Source organism: Rhipicephalus sanguineus, chromosome 3 (assembly GCF_013339695.2).
Source record: "Rhipicephalus sanguineus isolate Rsan-2018 chromosome 3, BIME_Rsan_1.4, whole genome shotgun sequence".
Lineage (NCBI taxonomy): Eukaryota > Metazoa > Arthropoda > Arachnida > Ixodida > Ixodidae > Rhipicephalus > Rhipicephalus sanguineus.
Window position 1 is genome coordinate 132,013,681 of NC_051178.1, and position 20,394 is coordinate 132,034,074.

General features: G+C 48.8%; 1 protein-coding gene across 1 annotated transcript; it reads left to right on the forward strand.

The window, feature by feature from the left end:
• The first annotated feature begins 864 nt into the window (after positions 1 to 864).
• On the forward strand, positions 865 to 19,547 carry LOC119387157 (chitin synthase chs-2-like). The gene is given in 12 exon segments (XM_037654464.2): positions 865 to 1,297; positions 1,300 to 1,828; positions 2,393 to 2,486; positions 2,617 to 2,822; positions 3,477 to 3,556; positions 9,046 to 9,154; positions 9,886 to 10,250; positions 11,801 to 12,001; positions 13,533 to 13,927; positions 15,600 to 16,308; positions 16,487 to 17,236; positions 19,056 to 19,547. Coding segments are annotated over 12 exon segments (4,287 nt in total). The 5' UTR covers positions 865 to 867; the 3' UTR covers positions 19,475 to 19,547.
• Positions 19,548 to 20,394: the final 847 nt, after the last annotated feature.

The window sequence follows — 20,394 nt, forward strand, 5'->3', positions numbered from 1 at the left end:
AAAAGGTATAGGGGAGTTAGAAAGTTAGAGGCAGAGAGAAAGAGGGAGATGCGGAGCACACATACACACACAAAGTCACACTCCTCACAGTCACAATATCGCTGTTGGGTCTATAACCGCCGGTGCAAGTCTGTTGTCTGTAGGTTAAAGAGACAAAGGTACGCAAAGGAGCAAATTATTAGGGGACACAAACACATTGCAGAAAAAAAAAACCTCGCCGTTTACTCATAGAGCTGTTCGCTAAGGAGTTCACGAGTTAGTTTTTTACTTTAATATGTATAATAATAAGCAGTCTTTCTCTTGAAGATGTCAGGCTTAGAAGGAGGTAATTCGGTCGCCATTGACAGACCGATCTCACACTGCGCTTATGCAACGTATAGAAGTTCAGGGCGTATAAAGAGGTATACGCCTTCAACGACAGCGTCGTCAAGTGTTTCACGCACAATGTCGCTAAGATCTCGGCGGGCTCTACTCCTCTGAAACAAACAGACGTCACTTTACTTTTCGCACGCAGTTTCAAACACTAAAACGAATACTTTTTTTATCCATTCGTTGCGATTGACGCGTTGGGTTAGTGCTGTACTTATATCCCGTAATTTTTGGTCCAGCTTCAAATTGAATGGTTGTGCCGAAACGCTGTGGATATTGCTGTATTTTTACCACCTGATTCTCGGTCAATCATCTGTGTGAATCAATGTTGTAGAAAGGCAAAACAAAAGTTAGCTAGGCACAGCCTAGCCTAATGTGCGAACGAGAAAGAAATGAACTTTATTTTTGATCAGGCTCCTTGTACTTCAGTCCAGACAGTAAAAAGAAATATTGTGAACGCGTTCTCGAAAACGTTTTAACGCTTCGCAGGTGTTCCTCATGGAGACGTTGCACACGGTCGGGCTCTGTATGCTCGTCTTCGTCGTCCTGCCCGACTTGGACGTGGTGAAGGGTGCCATGCTCACCAACTGCGTCTGCTTCGTGCCGGGCTTCTTCAGCATGCTGTCTCACTACAAGGGCGAGAGCAAACGATTCGCCAAACTCACCCTGGACGCGCTCAGCTTGCTGGCTCAGGCGACCGGCTTCGTTATCTGGCCCTGGGTAGTGACCGGACCACGCACGTGGGCCGTGCCGATCGCCGTGTTTCTCACGTCGTTCCGCTGGTGGGAGAACTACGTGGATCGGCGTTCTCCCATTCGGTTCGTCTCCAGGCTGGCCGAGATGAAGGACGACTTGCGGAAGAGCCGCTACTTCACCTACATCTTCGTCTCCTGCTGGAAGATTCTGGTCATACTCAGCTGCATGCTGGCTTCATGACCCTGACCCAGGAAAACGTGCTCACCATATTCCGCAACTTCGCCTCCGGTTTCCACACCCACAAGATCAACGTGGTCCAGGTGCGGCGTCAGACGCTGGGCGACCTTCCGGACCTGCCCACGGCAAGCCCGCTGGACGACGACGTGACCATAACGGCCAGCGAGTGGACACCTATCTTCGTCGCGGCCATCCAGGTCTTCTCCAGTCTTCTCTGCTACGTGTCGGCCAAGTTCGCCTGCAAGATCTGCATCCAGGGCTTCAGCTTTGCCTTCCCCGTGAGCTTGACCATTCCGGTGTCGATATCGCTGCTCATCGCGGCTTGCGGCATGCGCACGGAGGACGTGTGCTTCTTCGAGAGCTACGTGCCCAAGTATCTCTTCTGGAGGTGTCCAGCCGGAGAGTTCTTCCAAGAGTTCATCACTACTCAGCACGCCTGGATATGGCTCGCCTGGCTGCTGTCGCAGACCTGGATAGCGGTGCACATCTGGATGCCAAAGTGCGAGAGGCTCGCCTCAACTGAAAAGTGAGTCACGTATCTCGATACGAGCACGGTACAGTCCACTCGTAACGTCTGATTAGCGTTCGTGCATAAGCGTCACGGATGAACTTCGGGGGGCGAATGTCATCGCTGCGTCACAGCTGTCGAGTGAGGATTCTGAACTCATAAGCATTAAATTGTTCTGAAAAACGCCGAGTGAACATAGAAAGTAATGTTCTGTTGTAAGTCCAGGAAACAAAACACGGTTACACAGCGAAATGGGTGCCAAAATCACAAGTAACGTTAACATTTCTAGGTTTTTAAAACCATCATCAACTATACAAGAAAAAAGCGAAGGCATTGCAGATTACTAGGAAACTTCACGTTTCGAAATGAGCTTATCGGAGCAGACCTAAAGCTTTATGCGCGTCAGCATACAGAGTAAGCACGTGATAAAGAAAAAGTTACTAGTGTTACACAAGAAACATACATTGTAAGCATCATGTCACCACCCATGAAAGCGTCAACAATACATTTACTAAATCTTCACACGTACATAGCCAATCACATTCAGAAGAAATTCTAGATATGTGCTGCTTCTATTCCCAGGCTCTTCGTGAACCCGATGTACTGCGGTGCCCTGATCGACCAGTCACTAGCGTTGAATAGAAGAAGGGACGACGAAGGTGAAATCAAGAGCGATGTAAGCAACACTATTTGCCTTCATTCGTTATTCTTAGTAGTAGGCTAATAACTCTATGTGACTTTCTCTCGTTTCATTATCTCTGTAAAATATTACAATAAATTCAAATTATTTTGCATCTCTCTCGCAGGAACTTGCCTTGGACGCGCACGACGACAACGACATCTCGCAGTACTACGAGACGATATCGATACAGACCGAATCTTCGAGCAACCAGAACGGTAGGACAGCGTCGTGCGCCAAGACGGCCGACCACATTATTAGAATCTACGCCTGCGCCACCATGTGGCACGAGACTGCCGAAGAAATGATACAGATGTTGAAGTCTGTCATCAGGTGCGTGCGGCACGCTTGAATCGGCACCGCTCATAGTCGAGCGGGGATTCGCTCGTTCCGTGATTTCAGTCGCGCGCTGTGCACCCGGCGGAGCAGATCTCAACCACGTGCTTCTTTCTACGTGGCCTCCGAGATCCACGTCGGAAGTGCGACGAAACACTATGCTAACACAAGGAATAGACCAGGGCAGACGAGCGCCGAGGTGCCAGCGCCACTTCCAGACACCTATGTCGAAGATTAGGGTCGCCTGCATCGAAGATTACGGTCGCCTGCAATTTTTTATTAGTTCACTTATTGCAGTAATACTAAAATTCATGTGTTAATCGATATATGCGATTAACACATGAATCATAAATATAGTTTAGCAGCGATACCGCATATCACGAAGGTTTAATGCCTAGATAAAACCAAGCACGAGGGACTGTCGAATAGAGCCCTTACCTTCGTTCATCAATGCGCTGTTTTCTGTAAAAGTCGAATGCATATATAGGATCAATATGCGTGCGTAAAAAAATTATTACTAGAGCAAAAAACGCTTTGCTTTCTTATAAGATCATTGCGGCAGGAAATCTGATGAAAATAAAGGAGGGAATGATAAAGGAGACAAACCAAGTACCGCTTATTTTTCATCGATTTTCCGTTGATTCCACGCAGGATGGATGAAGATCAAAGTGCGAGAAGGAATGCGCAAAAGTACCTGCGCATTGTCGACCCGGATTACTACGAATTTGAAGGTATGCGTTTCATGTCATTCATACTGAATCTCATATTTGCATTCATTCTTAGATGTAAGGTCACCCACTGATTTATATATATATATATATATATATATATATATATATATTGTGGCGAAGCAATTGGTACTGCTTAACGGTTGCGCTCTCCAGCGGCTCCTAGTGGGTCGTCCTCTTCTAAACGCCGCTCGCGCTCTCGGAGCCCGTGCTTTGCCTTGACTGTCGCCATAGTGCATTGTCGCCGAGTGCCGTCCAATAAACAGCTTAACAAATTGGTGGAGAGTGCTGTGCTCCCATTCAATGCCCCTGGAGCTTCGTTCCCGTACTCTGCCATCTACCATGCCTCAAGACGCCGCTCAGCAAACGCCGCCTCCCACACCGACCACATGTCCCGGTGTCCCACGCATCCTCGATCCACCTATCTTCACTGGCGCCGATGGCACCGACGTGGAAGACTGGCTGGCAATTTACGAGCGCGTGAGCGTACCCAACAAATGGGACGAAGCAGGCAAGTTGAGCAACTTGGTCTTCTACCTCGCGGGAGTAGCAAGCTTGTGGTACAACAACCACGCGTCCGATTTTGCTACTTGGTCGGATTTCAAGACCGCCGTCATCAATGTTCTTGGCCGCCCTGCAGTTCGTAAGCTGCAAGCAGAACAGCGCTTACGCGAACGAGCTCAGCAGGCCGGTGAATCTTTCACCAGTTATATCGAAGACGTCCTGGACTTGTGTAAGAAAGCCAACGGCACCATGTCCGAGTCTGACAAGATCCGGAACATTATGAAGGGCATTGACGACGATGCCTTCACCATGTTGCTCGCTAAAAACCCTTCCACCGTGGCCGAGGTCATAACACTGTGCCAGAGCTACGAGGAGCTCAGCCGGCAACGTTCGATGACCCGTCGCTCTCCATCACGCGACGAAGAGCTTGCTGGCTTGGCGGCCATACCTGACCAGGCCACGCTGCTGGCAGAAATGAAGGCATTCGTGCGCGAGGAAATCGCACGCCAGTTCTCTCTCCTGGCCTTCGCCCACCCGCCGCACGTTCAGCAGTCGTCGACGACCCTTCTTTTCCCATCCGCCGAGCGATTGAGCAGGAAATCGCGGAGGTGATGCCTGAGTACCACCAGCAACCTCCGGCTCCTGCGCCACAGAGTTACGCTCAGGTTGTCGCCAGGACGCACCAGGCTATCCCTGCGGCTGCACCGTTGAGTTACACCGAAGCCGCCGCTAGACCTCCGTCCTTCGATACGGGCGTGCCGGCTACGTATGCTGCCGTCATCCCTAGGCACCGACTGCAACCCACTTTTGCAGTCATTTCAGCAGCCGCCCCGCCAATCACATCCTGCGACGTGGGCGGGACCTGCCTCGGCGAACCGATGGCGCACACCCGACAATCGGCCCATCTGCTTTGCATGCGGTTATGCCGGTCACGTGGCCCGTTACTGCCATCGCGTGCAGCCGCCTCGAGTCGCGTCAACCACCACCAGCCAGTCCAGCCGTGCATTCTACGACCCGCCTATGTCGCCGACGTCACGTCCAGCTCCATCCACTCGCCGCTCTCCGTCTCCACGCCGTCGCTCACTGTCACCAATGCGGCCACGTTCTGTCGCACGAGAGCAGGAAAACTAGTCGTCGCAGTCCACGAGGCAAGGGCTGCGACGCTATCGAACTGTAAAAGCCCTCAGCGAAGTCCATCGAATGTCATAGACGTGTTTGTGGACGGTGTTCGCGCATCTGCCCTTGTCGACACTGGAGCCGCCGTATCCGTTATGGACGCAAAACTTAGCCGCTTACTTCGAAAAGTGACGACGCCACTTTCTGGGATGTCCCTCCGTACCGCCAGCTCCCAGAGTATTAGGCCTACAGCAGTATGCACTTCTCGCGTCGTCATTCAGGACGTTCTGTACGACGTCGAGTTCATCATAATTGCTGCATGCTCCCACGACGTCATCCTGGGATAGGATTTTCTCTCCCGCCACGACGCCATAATTCACTGCGCACCAGCCGCCCTCGAACTCTCACCGTTCTCACATTTGACGCCGGCAGACAGTCCATCGGCATTCACCAAGATCCTCGTCAAAGACGATACCAAAGTTCCTGCAAACTCGTCGACGGCTGTGCCAGTTTATTGCGCCGGTCTCTGTGACACAATTGCACTCCTTTCGCCATCTGACGGCGTTTGCACTAGGAAAGGGTTGCTGGTACCTTTTGCGACCGTGCAAGTCACTGAGGGTAGCACCGCTATTTTTGTTACCAACCCATCCCCGCACATTGTTACGTTGGTGCGAGGGGAATGTCTCGGCAGAGTGGAGCCCCTCGAAGACGAACAAGTTCTGGACGCACCCGATGACTCGCACTGCACCAGTTCCCGTACCCTCAGTGCCGTTTCCACGTCTGATTCCTCACCCGCGGATGTATTTGGTCCCTCCATTGCTGACAACCTTACGTCGGTCCAGCGTTCCCAGCTTCTGTGCCTGCTGGAAGAATTTCGTTCTTCTTTCGATGTCGGGCAAACTTCTCTCGGCCGCACGTCCGCCGTTACGCATCGCATCGACACTGGCGCCCAACCACCACTGCGGCAACGTCCATATCGCGTGTCTCCCACAGAACGTCGGGTAATTAATGAGCAAGTGGACGATATGCTTCGACGCGACGTTATTCGACCCTCGGACAGCCCGTGGGCGTCTCCTGTTGTTCTCGTTGCCAAGAAGGACGGTTCTGTGCGCTTCTGTGTGGACTACCGAAGGCTCAACAAGATCACTAGGAAGGATGTTTATCCACTGCCGCGAATCGACGACGCGATTGACAGCCTCCAAGGAGCGGAATACTTTTCATCTCTCGATTTGCGCTCGGGGTACTGGCAAGTACCCATGGCTGATGACGCTCGACCGAAGACAGCCTTTGTCACGCCCGACGGCTTGTACGAGTTCAACGTCATGCCGTTTGGTCTGTGCAATGCGCCCGCGACCTTCGAGCGCATGATGGACACCGTTCTGCGCAACTTGAAATGGCACACGTGCTTGTGTTACCTGGACGACGTCGTCGTTTTCGCTCCGGACTTCTCCACGCATCTTCAACGTCTGCGGCATGTTTTGACGCGTTTGACCAACGCCGGCCTCCAACTGAACCTGAAGAAGTGCCGATTTGCAGCACGGCAACTCACCATCCTAGGGTACGTCGTGTCCAAGGATGGCATTCTTCCTGATCCGGCCAAGCTTCGGGCCGTGGCCGAATTCCCAAAACCTGCGTCCGTCAAAGAACTGCGCAGTTTCGTAGGACTGTGCTCCTATTTTCGACGTTTCATACGCAACTTTGCCACCATCATATCGCCGCTGACGAAGCTCCTTGGAAGTAACGGGCCCCTACATTCGTGGTCGTCCGAATGCAACGACGCGTTCGCAAAGCTTCGTCGTTTGTTGACGTCTCCTCCCATTCTACGCCACTACGACCCTACGGCCCCAACGGAGGTACACACGGACGCCAGCGGTGTAGGCCTCGGTGCTGTTCTTGCGCAACGCAAACCAGGGTTCCCCGAATATGTCGTCGCCTACGCAAGTCGTACGCTTACTAGAGTCGAGACCAATTACACTGTCACGGAAAAAGAGTGCCTGGCGATCATCTGGGCCCTTACAAAATTTCGACCTTATTTGTATGGTCGCCCATTTGATGTCGTCACCGATCACCACGCACTATGCTGGCTGTCGTCATTGAAGGATCCCTCGGGCCGTCTCGCCCGTTGGGCACTTCGCCTGCAAGACTACGACATCCGCGTGCTGTACCGCAACGGACGTCAGCATGCTGACGCCGACGCCCTCTCGCGCTCCCCCTTGCCTGACGACAATGCGTCCTGCTCAGTGTCTCACACTGCTGTTTCTTCTATCGATGTTCACACCATCGCTACCGAGCAGCGTAAGGATAAATGGATCGCTTCGCTAATAGACTTGCTCACTGATCCGTCGACAACACCAACCACTCGCGCGTTGCGTCGTCAAGCCCACCATTTCGCCATTCGTGACGACCTACTGCACCGGCGCAATTACAACGCCGACGGCCGCCAGTGGCTACTTGTGATACCCCGAAGTCTGCGTGCTGAAATATGCGAGTCTTTCCACTCTGATCCGCAATGCGCGCACTCTGGGGTATCCAAAACTTACCACCGCATTCGACAACGATACTTCTGGCGAGGGATGTACCGCTACGTGCAGAAGTTCGTCCGCTCCTGCCTCGATTGCCAACGCCGAAAACCTTCAACGCACGTGTCACCAGTCGGTCTACAACCATTACCTTGCCCTAACCGTCCGTTTGGGCGCGTGGGCATCGATTTGTATGGACCACTTCCTCTGACGTCGGCTGGTAACCGTTGGGCCATCGTCGCCGTTGACCATCTAACGCGATACGCCGAAACCGCTGCCCTCCCAGCGGCTACAGCGCGTGATGTTGCCTCCTTCCTGCTACACCGATTCATGCTGCGTCACGGTCCACCCCAGGAGCTTCTCAGCGATCGAGGCCGTGTCTTCTTGTCGGAAGTCGTCGAAGCCATTCTCAAAGAGTGCCATGCTGTTCATAGCAAAACTACTGCTTACCACCCGCAGACGAATGGCCTAACCGAACGCTTCAACCGCACGCTCGGCGACATGCTCTCAATGTACGTCGCCGCCGATCACACAAATTGGGATGCCATTCTGCCCTTCGTCACCTACGCCTATAATACCGCCCCTCAGAGCACTACTGGTTTTTCACCCTTCTTCCTGTTGTACGGAAGGCACCCGTTGCACACCATTGACACGATACTACCCTACAAGCCGGATCCATCTGATTGTGCGCCTATTTCTGACACAGCCAGGCTTGCTGAAGAGTGTCGCGAGCTTGCAAAGGCGTTTACAACGCACGAACAAGAGCGGCAGAAGAGCCTTCGCGGTGGCACCACCACTTCTGAGTCCACGTTCCTCCCCGGAGCGCTCGTATGGCTCTCGGTCCCTACCACTGCAACCGGGCTCTCTTCAAAACTACTGCCGAAATACGAAGGCCCTTACCGGGTCGTCGAGCGCACGTCCCGGTCAACTACCTGATCGAACCCATCGAACCAGCTTCGGACATGCGCCGTCGAGGGGCGCGACATAGTCAACGTGGAGCGCCTCAAGGCCTACTATGACCCACTCATAGTAACGAGCTGTTAGGTCGCCGGACGGCTCCCTTTGGTACTGCTTAACGGTGTTGCGCTCTCCAGCGGCTCCTAGTGGGTCGTCCTCTTCTAAACGCCGCTCGCGCTCTCGGAGCCCGTGCTTTTGCCTTGACTGTCGCCATAGTGCATTGTCGCCGAGTGCCGTCCAATAAACAGCTTAACAATATATATATATATATTATATATATATATATATATATATATATATATATATATATATATATGTATGTATGTATGTATGTTCAGTCTCTAACGACAAGCTTTACCGAAGCTTGACTTTTTTTATGTTCATGTATCCTTTCAGTTCACGTTTTCTTCGACGACGCCTTCGAATTGAGTGACGACAACGATGAAGAAATGGTTGTAAACAGATTCGTCAAGCAGATGGTGCGGGTGATCGACACAGCTGCTAGGTAAGTGGCCTTCCTTACGTTGAAGCTATTGAAGCTACCGGTTTACGAATATTCGAAAGTTCGAACATTCGATTCAAATGGCGCGGTATTCGATTCTATTCGAAAGAAACCTTTACTGTTCTAAGTATTTGAACAACCACACAGTTCAAAAGGCATTCAGAACGGGTTTTTAGAGCGTAGATGTGGCATAAAAATGGTTCATAGTCTAAGGTAGCATAATAGACAATCTGTGGCGTAGACGAAGAGTTTCGTTTCCCCCCCCCATCCCCCCGGAATTTTTCAATTTTGCATGTGTATATATACATATACACGCATACATACAAACGCACGCATGAACATACGCGTGCATAAAGTACGCTTGAACCGCTTCTCTCGAAAACAGAATTCTGGCTACGTTACTGTAGAAAATGTTTTGTCAGCCAAGTCGGCGAAGAATTTCGCGGCAGTCACACTCCGTCACGTGGTAGCATAGCACGTATACGGTGTCGCGCTGCTAAGCTCGAGGGCGCGGGTTCGATTCCCGGCCGCAGCGGCCGCATTTCGATGGCGAGAAATGCAAAGAACATACGTGTGCCTTAGATTTAGGTGAACCGAAGGTGGTCGAACTTAAATCCGGAGTCCCCTCACTATGGCGTGCCTCAATCATACGGTGGTTTTCGCACGTGAAACCCCGGCAAATATTATTAAGCACTCTGTCGTTCAGTCCACTCATCCTGTCGTTTGCCACGCAGCAACGTCCACCAGTGCAACATCCGACTCAAGCCTCCCAAGAAGCTGCCCACTCCGTACGGTGGCCGACTGGTGTGGCAGATGCCGGGCAAGAACAAGCTGATCGCTCATCTGAAGGACAAGGGCAAGATCAGGCACCGAAAGCGTTGGTCGCAGGTCATGTACATGTACTACCTGCTGGGTCACAAGCTCATGGAACTGCCCATCGACGTGAGCCGCAAGGCCGTCATGGCCGAGAACACCTTCATTCTGGCGCTGGACGGGGACATCAACTTCAGGCCGCACGCTGTGCAGCTGCTCGTGGACTTGATGAAGAAAAACCGAGGCCTGGGAGCCGCTTGCGGCCGAATTCACCCCGTCGGCACAGGTATGTAGGTGTGAAAAAAAAATGTCGTCCCCACACTCGCAGCATAAGCTGAAATCTGACCTCCCAGTTAACTCAGATGGCAAAGCGACCGCCCCGGAAAGGTGTCCCGAGTTCAAACCACCCGGACGAGTTTTTCGTCAAACCAAGAAGCCTTCTTTACGAAAAATTTGCAGTGTTTGCTTTGTAGTTTCCTGCTCCCATGGAAGGAGCATGACAGTCTTTTTTTCTTGATTTTTTGAACCTTTATCTACTCTTGCAGGCTTCCGTAGAACTGGTTTGCCAGGCACATATGTTTATACGCTAAAGACGACGAATTTGATTCATCTGCAGTGACGTGGGAAGCGAAGAGAGTCGGTTATTTTTATAATGGCATTTTTTTAAGTGTACGCAATGTGTTGGAAATGAGGACGGAGAACAATTATATTGCCGCCAATAAGTTTCCATCACTGAATAACGCGCAGGCTGCCCGGTACAAGTCATTACTGTCGACTGATGCAGAAACATCGCGGTGCGATACGTTTCTCAACAGACTAAACGAGGACATTGAAAACTTCATTGTTAACGAAGGACGAGTAAGAACAATGTAACTGATAGTAGAAGACTTAGTAACGCTAAGAATGTAAGGTTACCGCACGCTTACAACTGACAGCAACACTAGGTCAGATTCTCAGGGTCACTGAGAATGAGCGGGAAGGAAAATAAAAAAATGACAAATTAGAAAGTGCATAGGCGATTTTGTTATAATGCAACAAAGAGGATAATGTTTGCTTGAACAACATGCAATCATAATGTGAAAGAGGAAAGCGCACAGAAGAGACCTCTTTGCCTAAACAGTAGCTTCATGAGGAAATATAGGTGCAGGTTCCAGCATTAAATTGCACCGCCAAATATAGTGGTTAATGTGTGTCAGCAAATTCAAATAATAATAAAGTTAAAAATACAATTCTGCTTGGAGCTGCAGCACTTAGCCCATGTTGTTTGTGATTTCATGTATCGGAAAGAACTGTGCATATCGTTTATATAATCTTCGCATACTATGCTTCATAAACTACCCAACACACAAAAATTATTTTTCGATTCCACGCCTCCTCGTTAACATCTAAACCTTGTAGACGACATCGACTTGCAAATATTATGATTTTAAGAAAAGCGGAGAGCAGCTGTAAAGGAACCATAATCGCACATCTAAACGATCGTGATTGGAAATAGTTCGCCACAACTTCCCTGGCGTCGTTACAATGAACATGACCGCACTCTTAAAAGGGTGTCTTGCCTTCTTTGAATGTCCTAGCTCGTTTTGGAAGCACAGTAAACCATTTGTGTACTCCACACGACCTGTGGCACAAGGGGTACTAAAACGACCTTCTGGTGGCACTGAAAGTACACACGAGTAGCGGATTTTTCAATGTTTTTATAGAATACTCTACGAAGCATGTTTCTTGGGTTGACGTAGGTGTAACATGTCAGGAAACAGAATGCAGACATATATTAGGGATTTTGATCATTTTGTGGGCAAGTTTATACACGTTGTTCGCGCGTTTTCGGTGCAGGTCCAATGGTGTGGTACCAGAAGTTCGAGTACGCCATCGGTCACTGGCTGCAGAAAGCCACCGAGCACATGATCGGCTGCGTGCTTTGTAGCCCCGGCTGCTTCTCCCTCTTCCGTGCCAAGGCTCTTATGGACGACAACGTGATGCGTCGGTACACCACCCGCTCGGACGAGGCTCTGCACTATGTGCAGTACGATCAAGGTACTTGCTGCGCGAACCCAACGAACAATTAGGTAATAGGAACCCAACAGACAATATAAACCCAACAGACAAGTAGGCAATATGAACCCAACAGACAATTAAGCATATGAACCCAACGAACAATATGAACTCAACAGGCAATGTGAACCCTACTGATAATTAGGCAAAGCAAAACGTACAAAACATTAAATGTATTCCAATATAAATGTAGCAGTTACGAAAAAAATTGAAAGGAAAATGGGCGGTAACACAGTTTTAGGCTTGCGGAACATGAGCCCACAAAATCTGCGTTGCTGATGCAATGTTCTACGGATTGAACTACGGTGGCACTAAGGTTGCCGTTGGATGGAATGGTAAAGAAGCCAGAACTTTAGCTAAAGGTAACCAAAGTAGCCATGCTAGTTAGTTTTATCGCCAAAGTTGTAGCCATTTAGAACAAAGGTGATATTATGAGCCGAGTTTTTTATTATTGAACATTATTATTGAACACTAAATAATACCATCTTGAGTAAGCAAGACCATACATATAAGAGCTCAATTTTTTTCCCTTCTGCTTGCTCTTTAAGCCACATATAAGATTAAAAAAAAAAAACAAGAATACATTTTTGTACGTTCAAGGCGCCTGCATGTAGTTTATGTAAAATAAATAAGGTTCTCACAGGAAACACAGTAATTTTGGTACATTCCAGCCAACAATCCAATATAGGAAGATTAAACGTTGAAGTAGTTTTTCATAGAAGCCGCATGCCGAATTTGATTAGCAGAGTTCCATAAAATCAGTCCAGCTTCAGATAGTGAAATCTGATTTAAGATGAACAGCTTAGTTTCATTTTGTTGCGGATTTCAGTTTTAGTCAAGTTCACACGTGAACGCGCGCAGGGCACAAGAATTAGAAGCTTGCTTGTAGCCTCATCGTAGATGGCGGGAAGCGTGAGCAGCGTGCTAGCCCAACACCGCCTAGACTTGCTAGCCACGCGTTGGTCTACATGCGCGCTTTTTCGCCACTCCGTCTTTGCAGGCGCGTTGCGTTGGAACGCCTCTATGCGCACTAGGCTGCTGGTGGCGGGAGAACGCGCACGCGCATCGGCTGACACGACAGAAAAGCTTGAACACGCTGCATTTTACCTGCAAATATTAACAGAAGTGGCTACTTGATGCGCGAAAACAGAAGGTAAAAGTTGCCAGAAAGTAGCCATGGAGCCGACGTGAAAATTTTGTCGCCAAATGAGGTCGTAAAGTAGCCACTTTGGCACAAAGTAGCCACCAACGGCAACCCTGGGTGGCACTATCCTCAATATTTCTATGGTGGAAATCTGATGGTGGAAGTCTCAATCCGTAATGCACTACATCAGCAATGCTCTACGGATTGAGCTACGGTGGCACTATCCTCAATATTTGAATGGTAGGAGTCTTGAAAGAGGACCTTCAGGCGTTCGCAAATCCACGACTTTCAAAAATTACAGTGGATGAAATTTAGTAACAGCGCGCTATACAGTACTGTACAAACGTCTTTACATCAAACGTTTTGCAGGTGAGGACCGTTGGTTGTGCACGTTACTACTGCAGCGAGGGTACCGTGTCGAGTACAGCGCCGCCTCGGACGCCTACACGCACTGTCCCGAAGGCTTCGGCGAGTTCTACACACAGCGGCGTCGCTGGGCGCCCTCGACCATGGCCAACATCATGGACTTGCTGGGAGACTATAAACGTACGGTGGCTATCAACGACAACATCTCGTTTCCCTACATCATCTACCAGGGTATGCTCATGGTGGGCACCATCCTGGGTCCCGGGACTATCTTCCTCATGTTGGTCGGTGCCATGGTAGCCGCCTTCAAGATCTCCAACTGGATCTCCTTCTCGTACAACATCGTGCCCATCCTGCTCTTCATGCTCATCTGTTTTACCACCAAGAATGACATCCAGGTGCGCTGCTGCTTCTCGCACAGAACACTATGAAACGTCGTACATAACTTTTATTTATTTATTTATTTATTTATTTATTTATTTATTTATTTATTTATTTATTTATTTATTTATTTACTTATTACTGCAGACCATTAGATCCAAGCAGGCGGGCAGTTTTGAATATTACATGATTAGTACAAAAAGTGACGTAAAATTTGCTTGAGATTGCCGTAACAGACATAACAATACAAAGAGCGATACAGAATACTGTTTTTCTATTAATGTGAATAACAGACATAATAAACAGAAAAACTAAACATCAATAAAAGAATACGTTTCGAGATCACTGCAGTGAGACGGATCACAACAAAATGAATGCAAAACAACAGCGAAACCATTTTCACTATTCAGGTTAAAATAGCACTAAAATTTAAGAATTGAAAATTGCAAGGGTGCGACAATGCTACATTGGTGTGGAACGAGAGACTGAGAGGAAGAAGGAATAGATACTAAGATGATGTCTGCATCATTTCGTTCCAATCTGTCACCGTGCGTGGAAAATTTGAATACTTATATGCGTCAGTTTAACAAAAATACAGTGTTAAAGAATTAGCGTGGTGATGCCTTGTGAGTGTGGAAAATGAGCGCTTTACCCCACGTTTCGGTACCCTAAAAGGCGCAACAGCAAAACTTCCGAGTGAGCAGAAAACGTCGCGTGTGACGTCATTGGTAGCGACTGTGGTTCTGGCAGTGATGGCGCTGGCAAAGCAGTGAAAACCGCGAAGCGACACGCGCGCGCGCCCTTACAAAAATTTATTTAGACGGTCTATAGACTGTCTAAACCAATGTTTAGAGTGTCTATAGACTGTCTAAATATATTTTTGTAAGGCGTCGTTTACTGACGTCCCAGTGACGTTGACCAACCACTGACACTGGCAATATAGCGATACTTAGGCAGCGTCAGACAAAACCTTATCTTTCATTCAAATTTTACGGTGGTGTTACGACGTCACACGTGATGTTTCTGCGTAATCGGAAGTTCTGCTGCAGCGCATCTATTGCACGAAAACATTCTCTGCACATAGGCTTAGTTGCAGGAACATGTGCTCTTGTACTGGGATGTATAAGTCAGTCACAATTTTACGAGCAAGCGAATCCACTCATATTGCGTTCGAACAATACCTGTGATGCATCCTGCGTGCAAACGCGCTTATATTAGCTAAAGTGTTCGTTACGTTGCGGTCACTATGAAGCGAAATCGTTCAGTACATCGCGTAACAGAGCTTGAATAGTTTGTTCGAAAATTTTCGGAGAAGCTGTTATCGAGCAAAAATTAATAAACGCTGTAATAAATAGCTTAGACGAAGTCTTATACAGATGCACTTTAGGCTTCTGAAGTGCGCCAGTATATTTCAAGCCTTTGTTAAGAACATATATTCGGTCCAAAGGTAATAAAATGTTCATAGGCATGCGAGATTTTTGGCGAAAACAAAAAGGAGTAAAAAATTAGACCAAGTTGTGGTTTCGCTTGACATCAAACGTACGAGCGCACAAATTTTACGCAGGTTCTTTATATAGTTCTCACTGCAAACAGCATATATTCAATGTCTGTTAATTAATAACAAAGCTTCCCGTGCGAAAGTTGCTGAGCGTCTGACACGTCCTTCCTTTGTGCACTCTTGTTTTGCAGATTATAGTGGCCCAAATAATGAGCGCCTCGTACGCCCTACTCATGATGGCCGTGCTAGTCGGTACGGCCATCCAGGTATCCGAAGACGGCGTCGGTTCACCGTCGGCCATTTTCCTCATATCTTTATCGAGTAGCTTTTTCGTGGCGGCGTTAATGCACCCGCAGGAGTTCATGTGCATCATACCGGGACTGCTGTACTTCCTCAGCGTCCCCTCTATGTACCTGCTCCTGATCCTGTACTCTCTGATCAACCTAAACGTCGTCACCTGGGGCACACGAGAAGTCCAAACCAAGAAGACCAAGAAGGAGATGGAGGAAGAGCGCAAGCTCGAGGAGGAAATGAAGAAGAAAAAGAAAAAGGGCGGACTCCTGGGGCTCCTGGACCTCAGCGGCAAGGGCAGCGACGAAGGCATGTTCGGACTTCAGGGACTCTTCACGTGCATGATATGCTCGAATCCCAACAACCGCGAGGAGAAGGTGCATCTGGCCAGGATCAGCGACCAGCTCGACAACCTGAGCAAGAAAATCAGCAGCATGGAGCGCCAGCTCGAGATCGTGCACGGCGTGCCGCCACCGAGGCGCAAGCCCGCTGCTCACGGACGCAGCTCCAGGCAGTCGGACGGAGGCCTCTCGGTGCTCAACGAGGACGCGGAAGACGATGGCAACGAGTACGGAAGCGACACGTGCGGCTCGCTCAGCGAACAACTTGGTGAGTACTTCGTAAACATTTCGCGTTATTATGTAAAAACGAAAGTTGCATTATGAATCCGGCAATGTCCTGAAAGGCAGTTGAAGTAACTTGAATTGGACCTTGTAAATCGCCAGTCTTAGTGCACCTGAAGGATTGATGTCATTGTCTCTATGTATTTTCGTTTCGTTCCATGTAGAGCCCCGCCAGGAGAGAGATGATCTGATCAACCCCTATTGGATTGAAGACAAAGAGCTCAAGAGGGGTGAAGTGGAGTACTTGCCGGGACCCGAGATCCAGTTCTGGAAGGACCTGATCGAGAAGTACCTGTACCCCATCGACGAGAACAAGGAGGAGCAGGCCCGGATTGCGGCCGACCTGAAGGAACTGCGGAATCGCGTGGTCTTTGCCTTCTTCATGCTCAACGCACTGTTCATTCTCATCGTGTTCTTGCTGCAACTGAACAAAAAGCAGCTGCACGTCAACTGGCCACTGGGCGTCAAGACAAACATCACTTTCATTCCGGACACGTCTCAGGTGGTCATAGAAAAGGAGCACTTGCAGCTCGAGCCAATCGGTCTGATCTTCGTGATCTTTTTCGCCGTCATCATGGTGATACAGTTCACGGGAATGTTGTTCCATCGCTTCGAGACCCTGTCGCACATCCTGGCGTCTATCGAGCTCTCCTGCTGCCACCAGAAGGTGGAGGACGTCAGCGATGACGCTTTCATCGACCGCAATGCCATACAAATCGCCAGGCAGCTACAGAGACTCAAGGGTATCGACGAAGACGACGATAACAGCGACGAGTACTTAGGTCCGGAGCGGCTAGAGCGCCGAAAGACAATACAGAACCTCGAGAAGCGCCGTCACCAGCGAGCCAGGACAGGAACCTTGGACGTGGCATTTCGGAAGAGGTTTATGAGCATCAACGCCGTCGATGCAGAAGGTGAGCTGACTTGGTAGATGAAAATTGTTAGTTTGCGCTAAGTGTTTAGCTTACGGAATTCATTTGATTGCAATATTTTATTCCATTGTAGTTCAGTGTATCGGACTTTGCTGTTCTCTACATCAATCACACAAGTAAAACGCACTTACACAATTATCCAGATGCAGCATCAAGCATCGAACAATTCGTAGTCAGTCACTATATGTGATGAGTTCAGTGCGCCTTTTAGCATGTGTGACTGCTTTTTTCTTTCTTTTTTTTTCTCTCTTTGTTCTGCAATACATGGCTGTGGATAGACTGAAGTAAAAAGTGCACGTGCTTCTTCATTTTCCTGCAATATGCAGTGCGCAAATGTGAGCAGATAAAAACAACTGGATGTCAAGCGCAGGTTTCAAGTGCCGTCGACACCGCCAGACGCATACGAAGTGGCTTTTAATCTTTCCATAAAGGCTCACAAAATCGGGGACATAAAATAAATCAGTGATCACATCGCTATCCAATCCCAACCCCGCTCATTAAGAATATTTATCTGACGCATACACGTTCTCCGGTCGCTCAGTGATTATCACATACTGCTTTCAATCCGACAATGCAAGTTTGATAGCTGGCCAAAAGTGACAGCAATTTATTGGAGGCAGCGCACCAGTCCAGATCTTCGCACGCAATTTAAGGAACCACGGGCCGTCAAAACGACCTCACAGCCTTCAACTATAGCGACACCCACAGTGTCAGCGTAACTTTGGCACATCAAGATCAATCAGCCTTCAGATATCACTAAGAATATTCTAGCACGTTCATTTAGATTTACTTGGCGACCGCAGTACAGCAGCTTTTGTATCAGTCCGTATTTTATATATAGTTATTGAATCGCTTTACGACCCAGCACAGCCTACTGCGACTTGTTCAGGATAAAGGGGCCATGACACCCAATTTGAAACTTTGGCTGAAACTTCGGTAAAACGCGACGGCTGCGCTCCATGCAGAACATGGCATCACACTCAGCATGGCAAAATGGCGATTGCCGCTGATGGGCGGGGTTTACAGGCGGCGACTTCTGGGGCTTATTTCGTACTGAAATATTCTTGTATACAGTGCATTTTTCATATATGTATAGGTACAATAGACACTCTGGTGCTATTTTTCGCTGAAAACCGCGAATTGTTGGGTCACCCTGTCATGGCCCTTTTAAGCCCACTCTTCTCGCGTGTCCTCTCCTTACTCCCCTATTAGCACACATTCAAACGATAACGTTTTATTTATTTATATATTTATTTATTTATTTATTTATTTACAACACAATGTTGTGGGAGACCAGGGGAAAAAGCTGATACAATCAGCTTGAGGGTGTCCTGGCCACCCTACACGTGCTACAGCGTAAAAGGTGGTAACAAACGAAAAAAAAAGAAAAAAAAAAGAACAGGAAAATGAAATGTACACATAATATATTGTACATGAATATCCTTCATGCAAAAAAAAAAAATATGTACACATAATATATTGTACAAGACTATCCTTCATGCAAAAAAAAAGAAGTAACGTGCTTTTATAGACATAATAAAGAAAACATAATAAAAAATGAATTTCTTTTCAGAAACAGCGAAATACGAAAAAGAAAAAGACGGCGTTATTTATGAGGCATATTTATGATAAGCATATTGTGGTGAAAATTCTCCGTAGTTCTTTAAATGATGTTTCCCGAATGTTAAAAAGCTGCTCTTTACTGATTCTATTTAATAAAGCTGGGAGCGTGAAACGATAACGTTTGCAGAACCATCCAGAGAATGTATTAGTAATCTGGAACTCGCGCTTCCCCGTTCAGCTCATGCAGGAACACCAGTGCTGAGTGGCCTGCGGCGCTTCAGCCGTAACCGGGACACCCTTCGCGCACTGGAAGTGCGGCGAAACACGGTGCTCGCCAACCACAGCAAGATGCAGACGCTAGGTGCCAAGAACCAATACTCTGCCGCTGCCGCCGCGGCCGCTGGCAGTGGCGGCCCTCCTGGGGTTCGCACGCGGCACAGGAACAACAACGTTCCCGCCGACCGCGTGTTCTCGGGCGCCAATGGCGAGGGCTACACCAACGACGCGTACGAGACGACCCAACCCGACGAGGACGCGTCAGCGGCGGCCCGCCAGAGTCTACGGCTGCAGGTCTACAACGACCGCAGGAGCAGTGTGGCGAGCTACGCCGAGGACTCGGAGAGCGGCGTGCGCAAGCCTCGCCACAGCCACATGTGATCTTGGACTACGTCTACAGAAGGAACTGTGCGTGTTTTCGTGTACTAATACAGCACCCAGCAGTGGGAGCCAATGCTCAGCGTAAAAGGTGCTTCCAGCCGAGTCACGTGCTCCTGTCGTCTGAACTCGATGGGCTTTCGAGGAGAGGACTCGGCGAACCGTATGCAGTGACTAGCGCACCAGTCACGCTGTGTTCAACCGCATTTGTTGCGGCCAAGTGCGTCGCCTGCCAACAACTCTCAGTTGCGACGTTATAGCGTCTCGGCCACGATAACCGGTGGCTGACCTTCAGTACTGCTAGAATGCACGCATGTCGAAATATTCTTTCCTTAACCATACGCCGGTCCACGAGGTATCGTCGGTATGCGAGGAGGCGAGATGTTTAAGTGGAGGTTAAAACTGCATGTATTAGCCATGGGGATTCGGCTGAATTGGGCAGAGCTTGGATGTATAACTTGTGAAAAGTGTTTGTGGAAAGTGTATTTCGTTATCGAAAGGTGAGCGAATGATGGTTCATCGGTCGTCCCTGGTACTATTACAGCAGTCGTCAGCACACAGGAAGCTCCACAGGAAGGCTACAAGAACAGTTTAAAAAAATTTGGAGATTCACGGCATTCTATCCGTTTTTATTCGTAGCAACAGCGACTTAGCTTGAAGTGTCACGTTGGTGACAAAAACACCTCAAGTGAAGGTTAGTTCATGCGATCTTTTGATGCTGTGAAAAGGGTGAATTCCTTGATGTAACGTTGTAGATGACCGAAAACTTCGGCACTGAACGGAAAGCTCATCTGGATATTTCTTTCAGGGCAATAACAACTGACGAGATGATCACCGAAGAATCCGCATTTTCTTAAGTTCTTTTAGAGATAACTCGCACATTTGCTCATTTCGTGTCAAGTATGCGTTTTCACTAGAGTGTC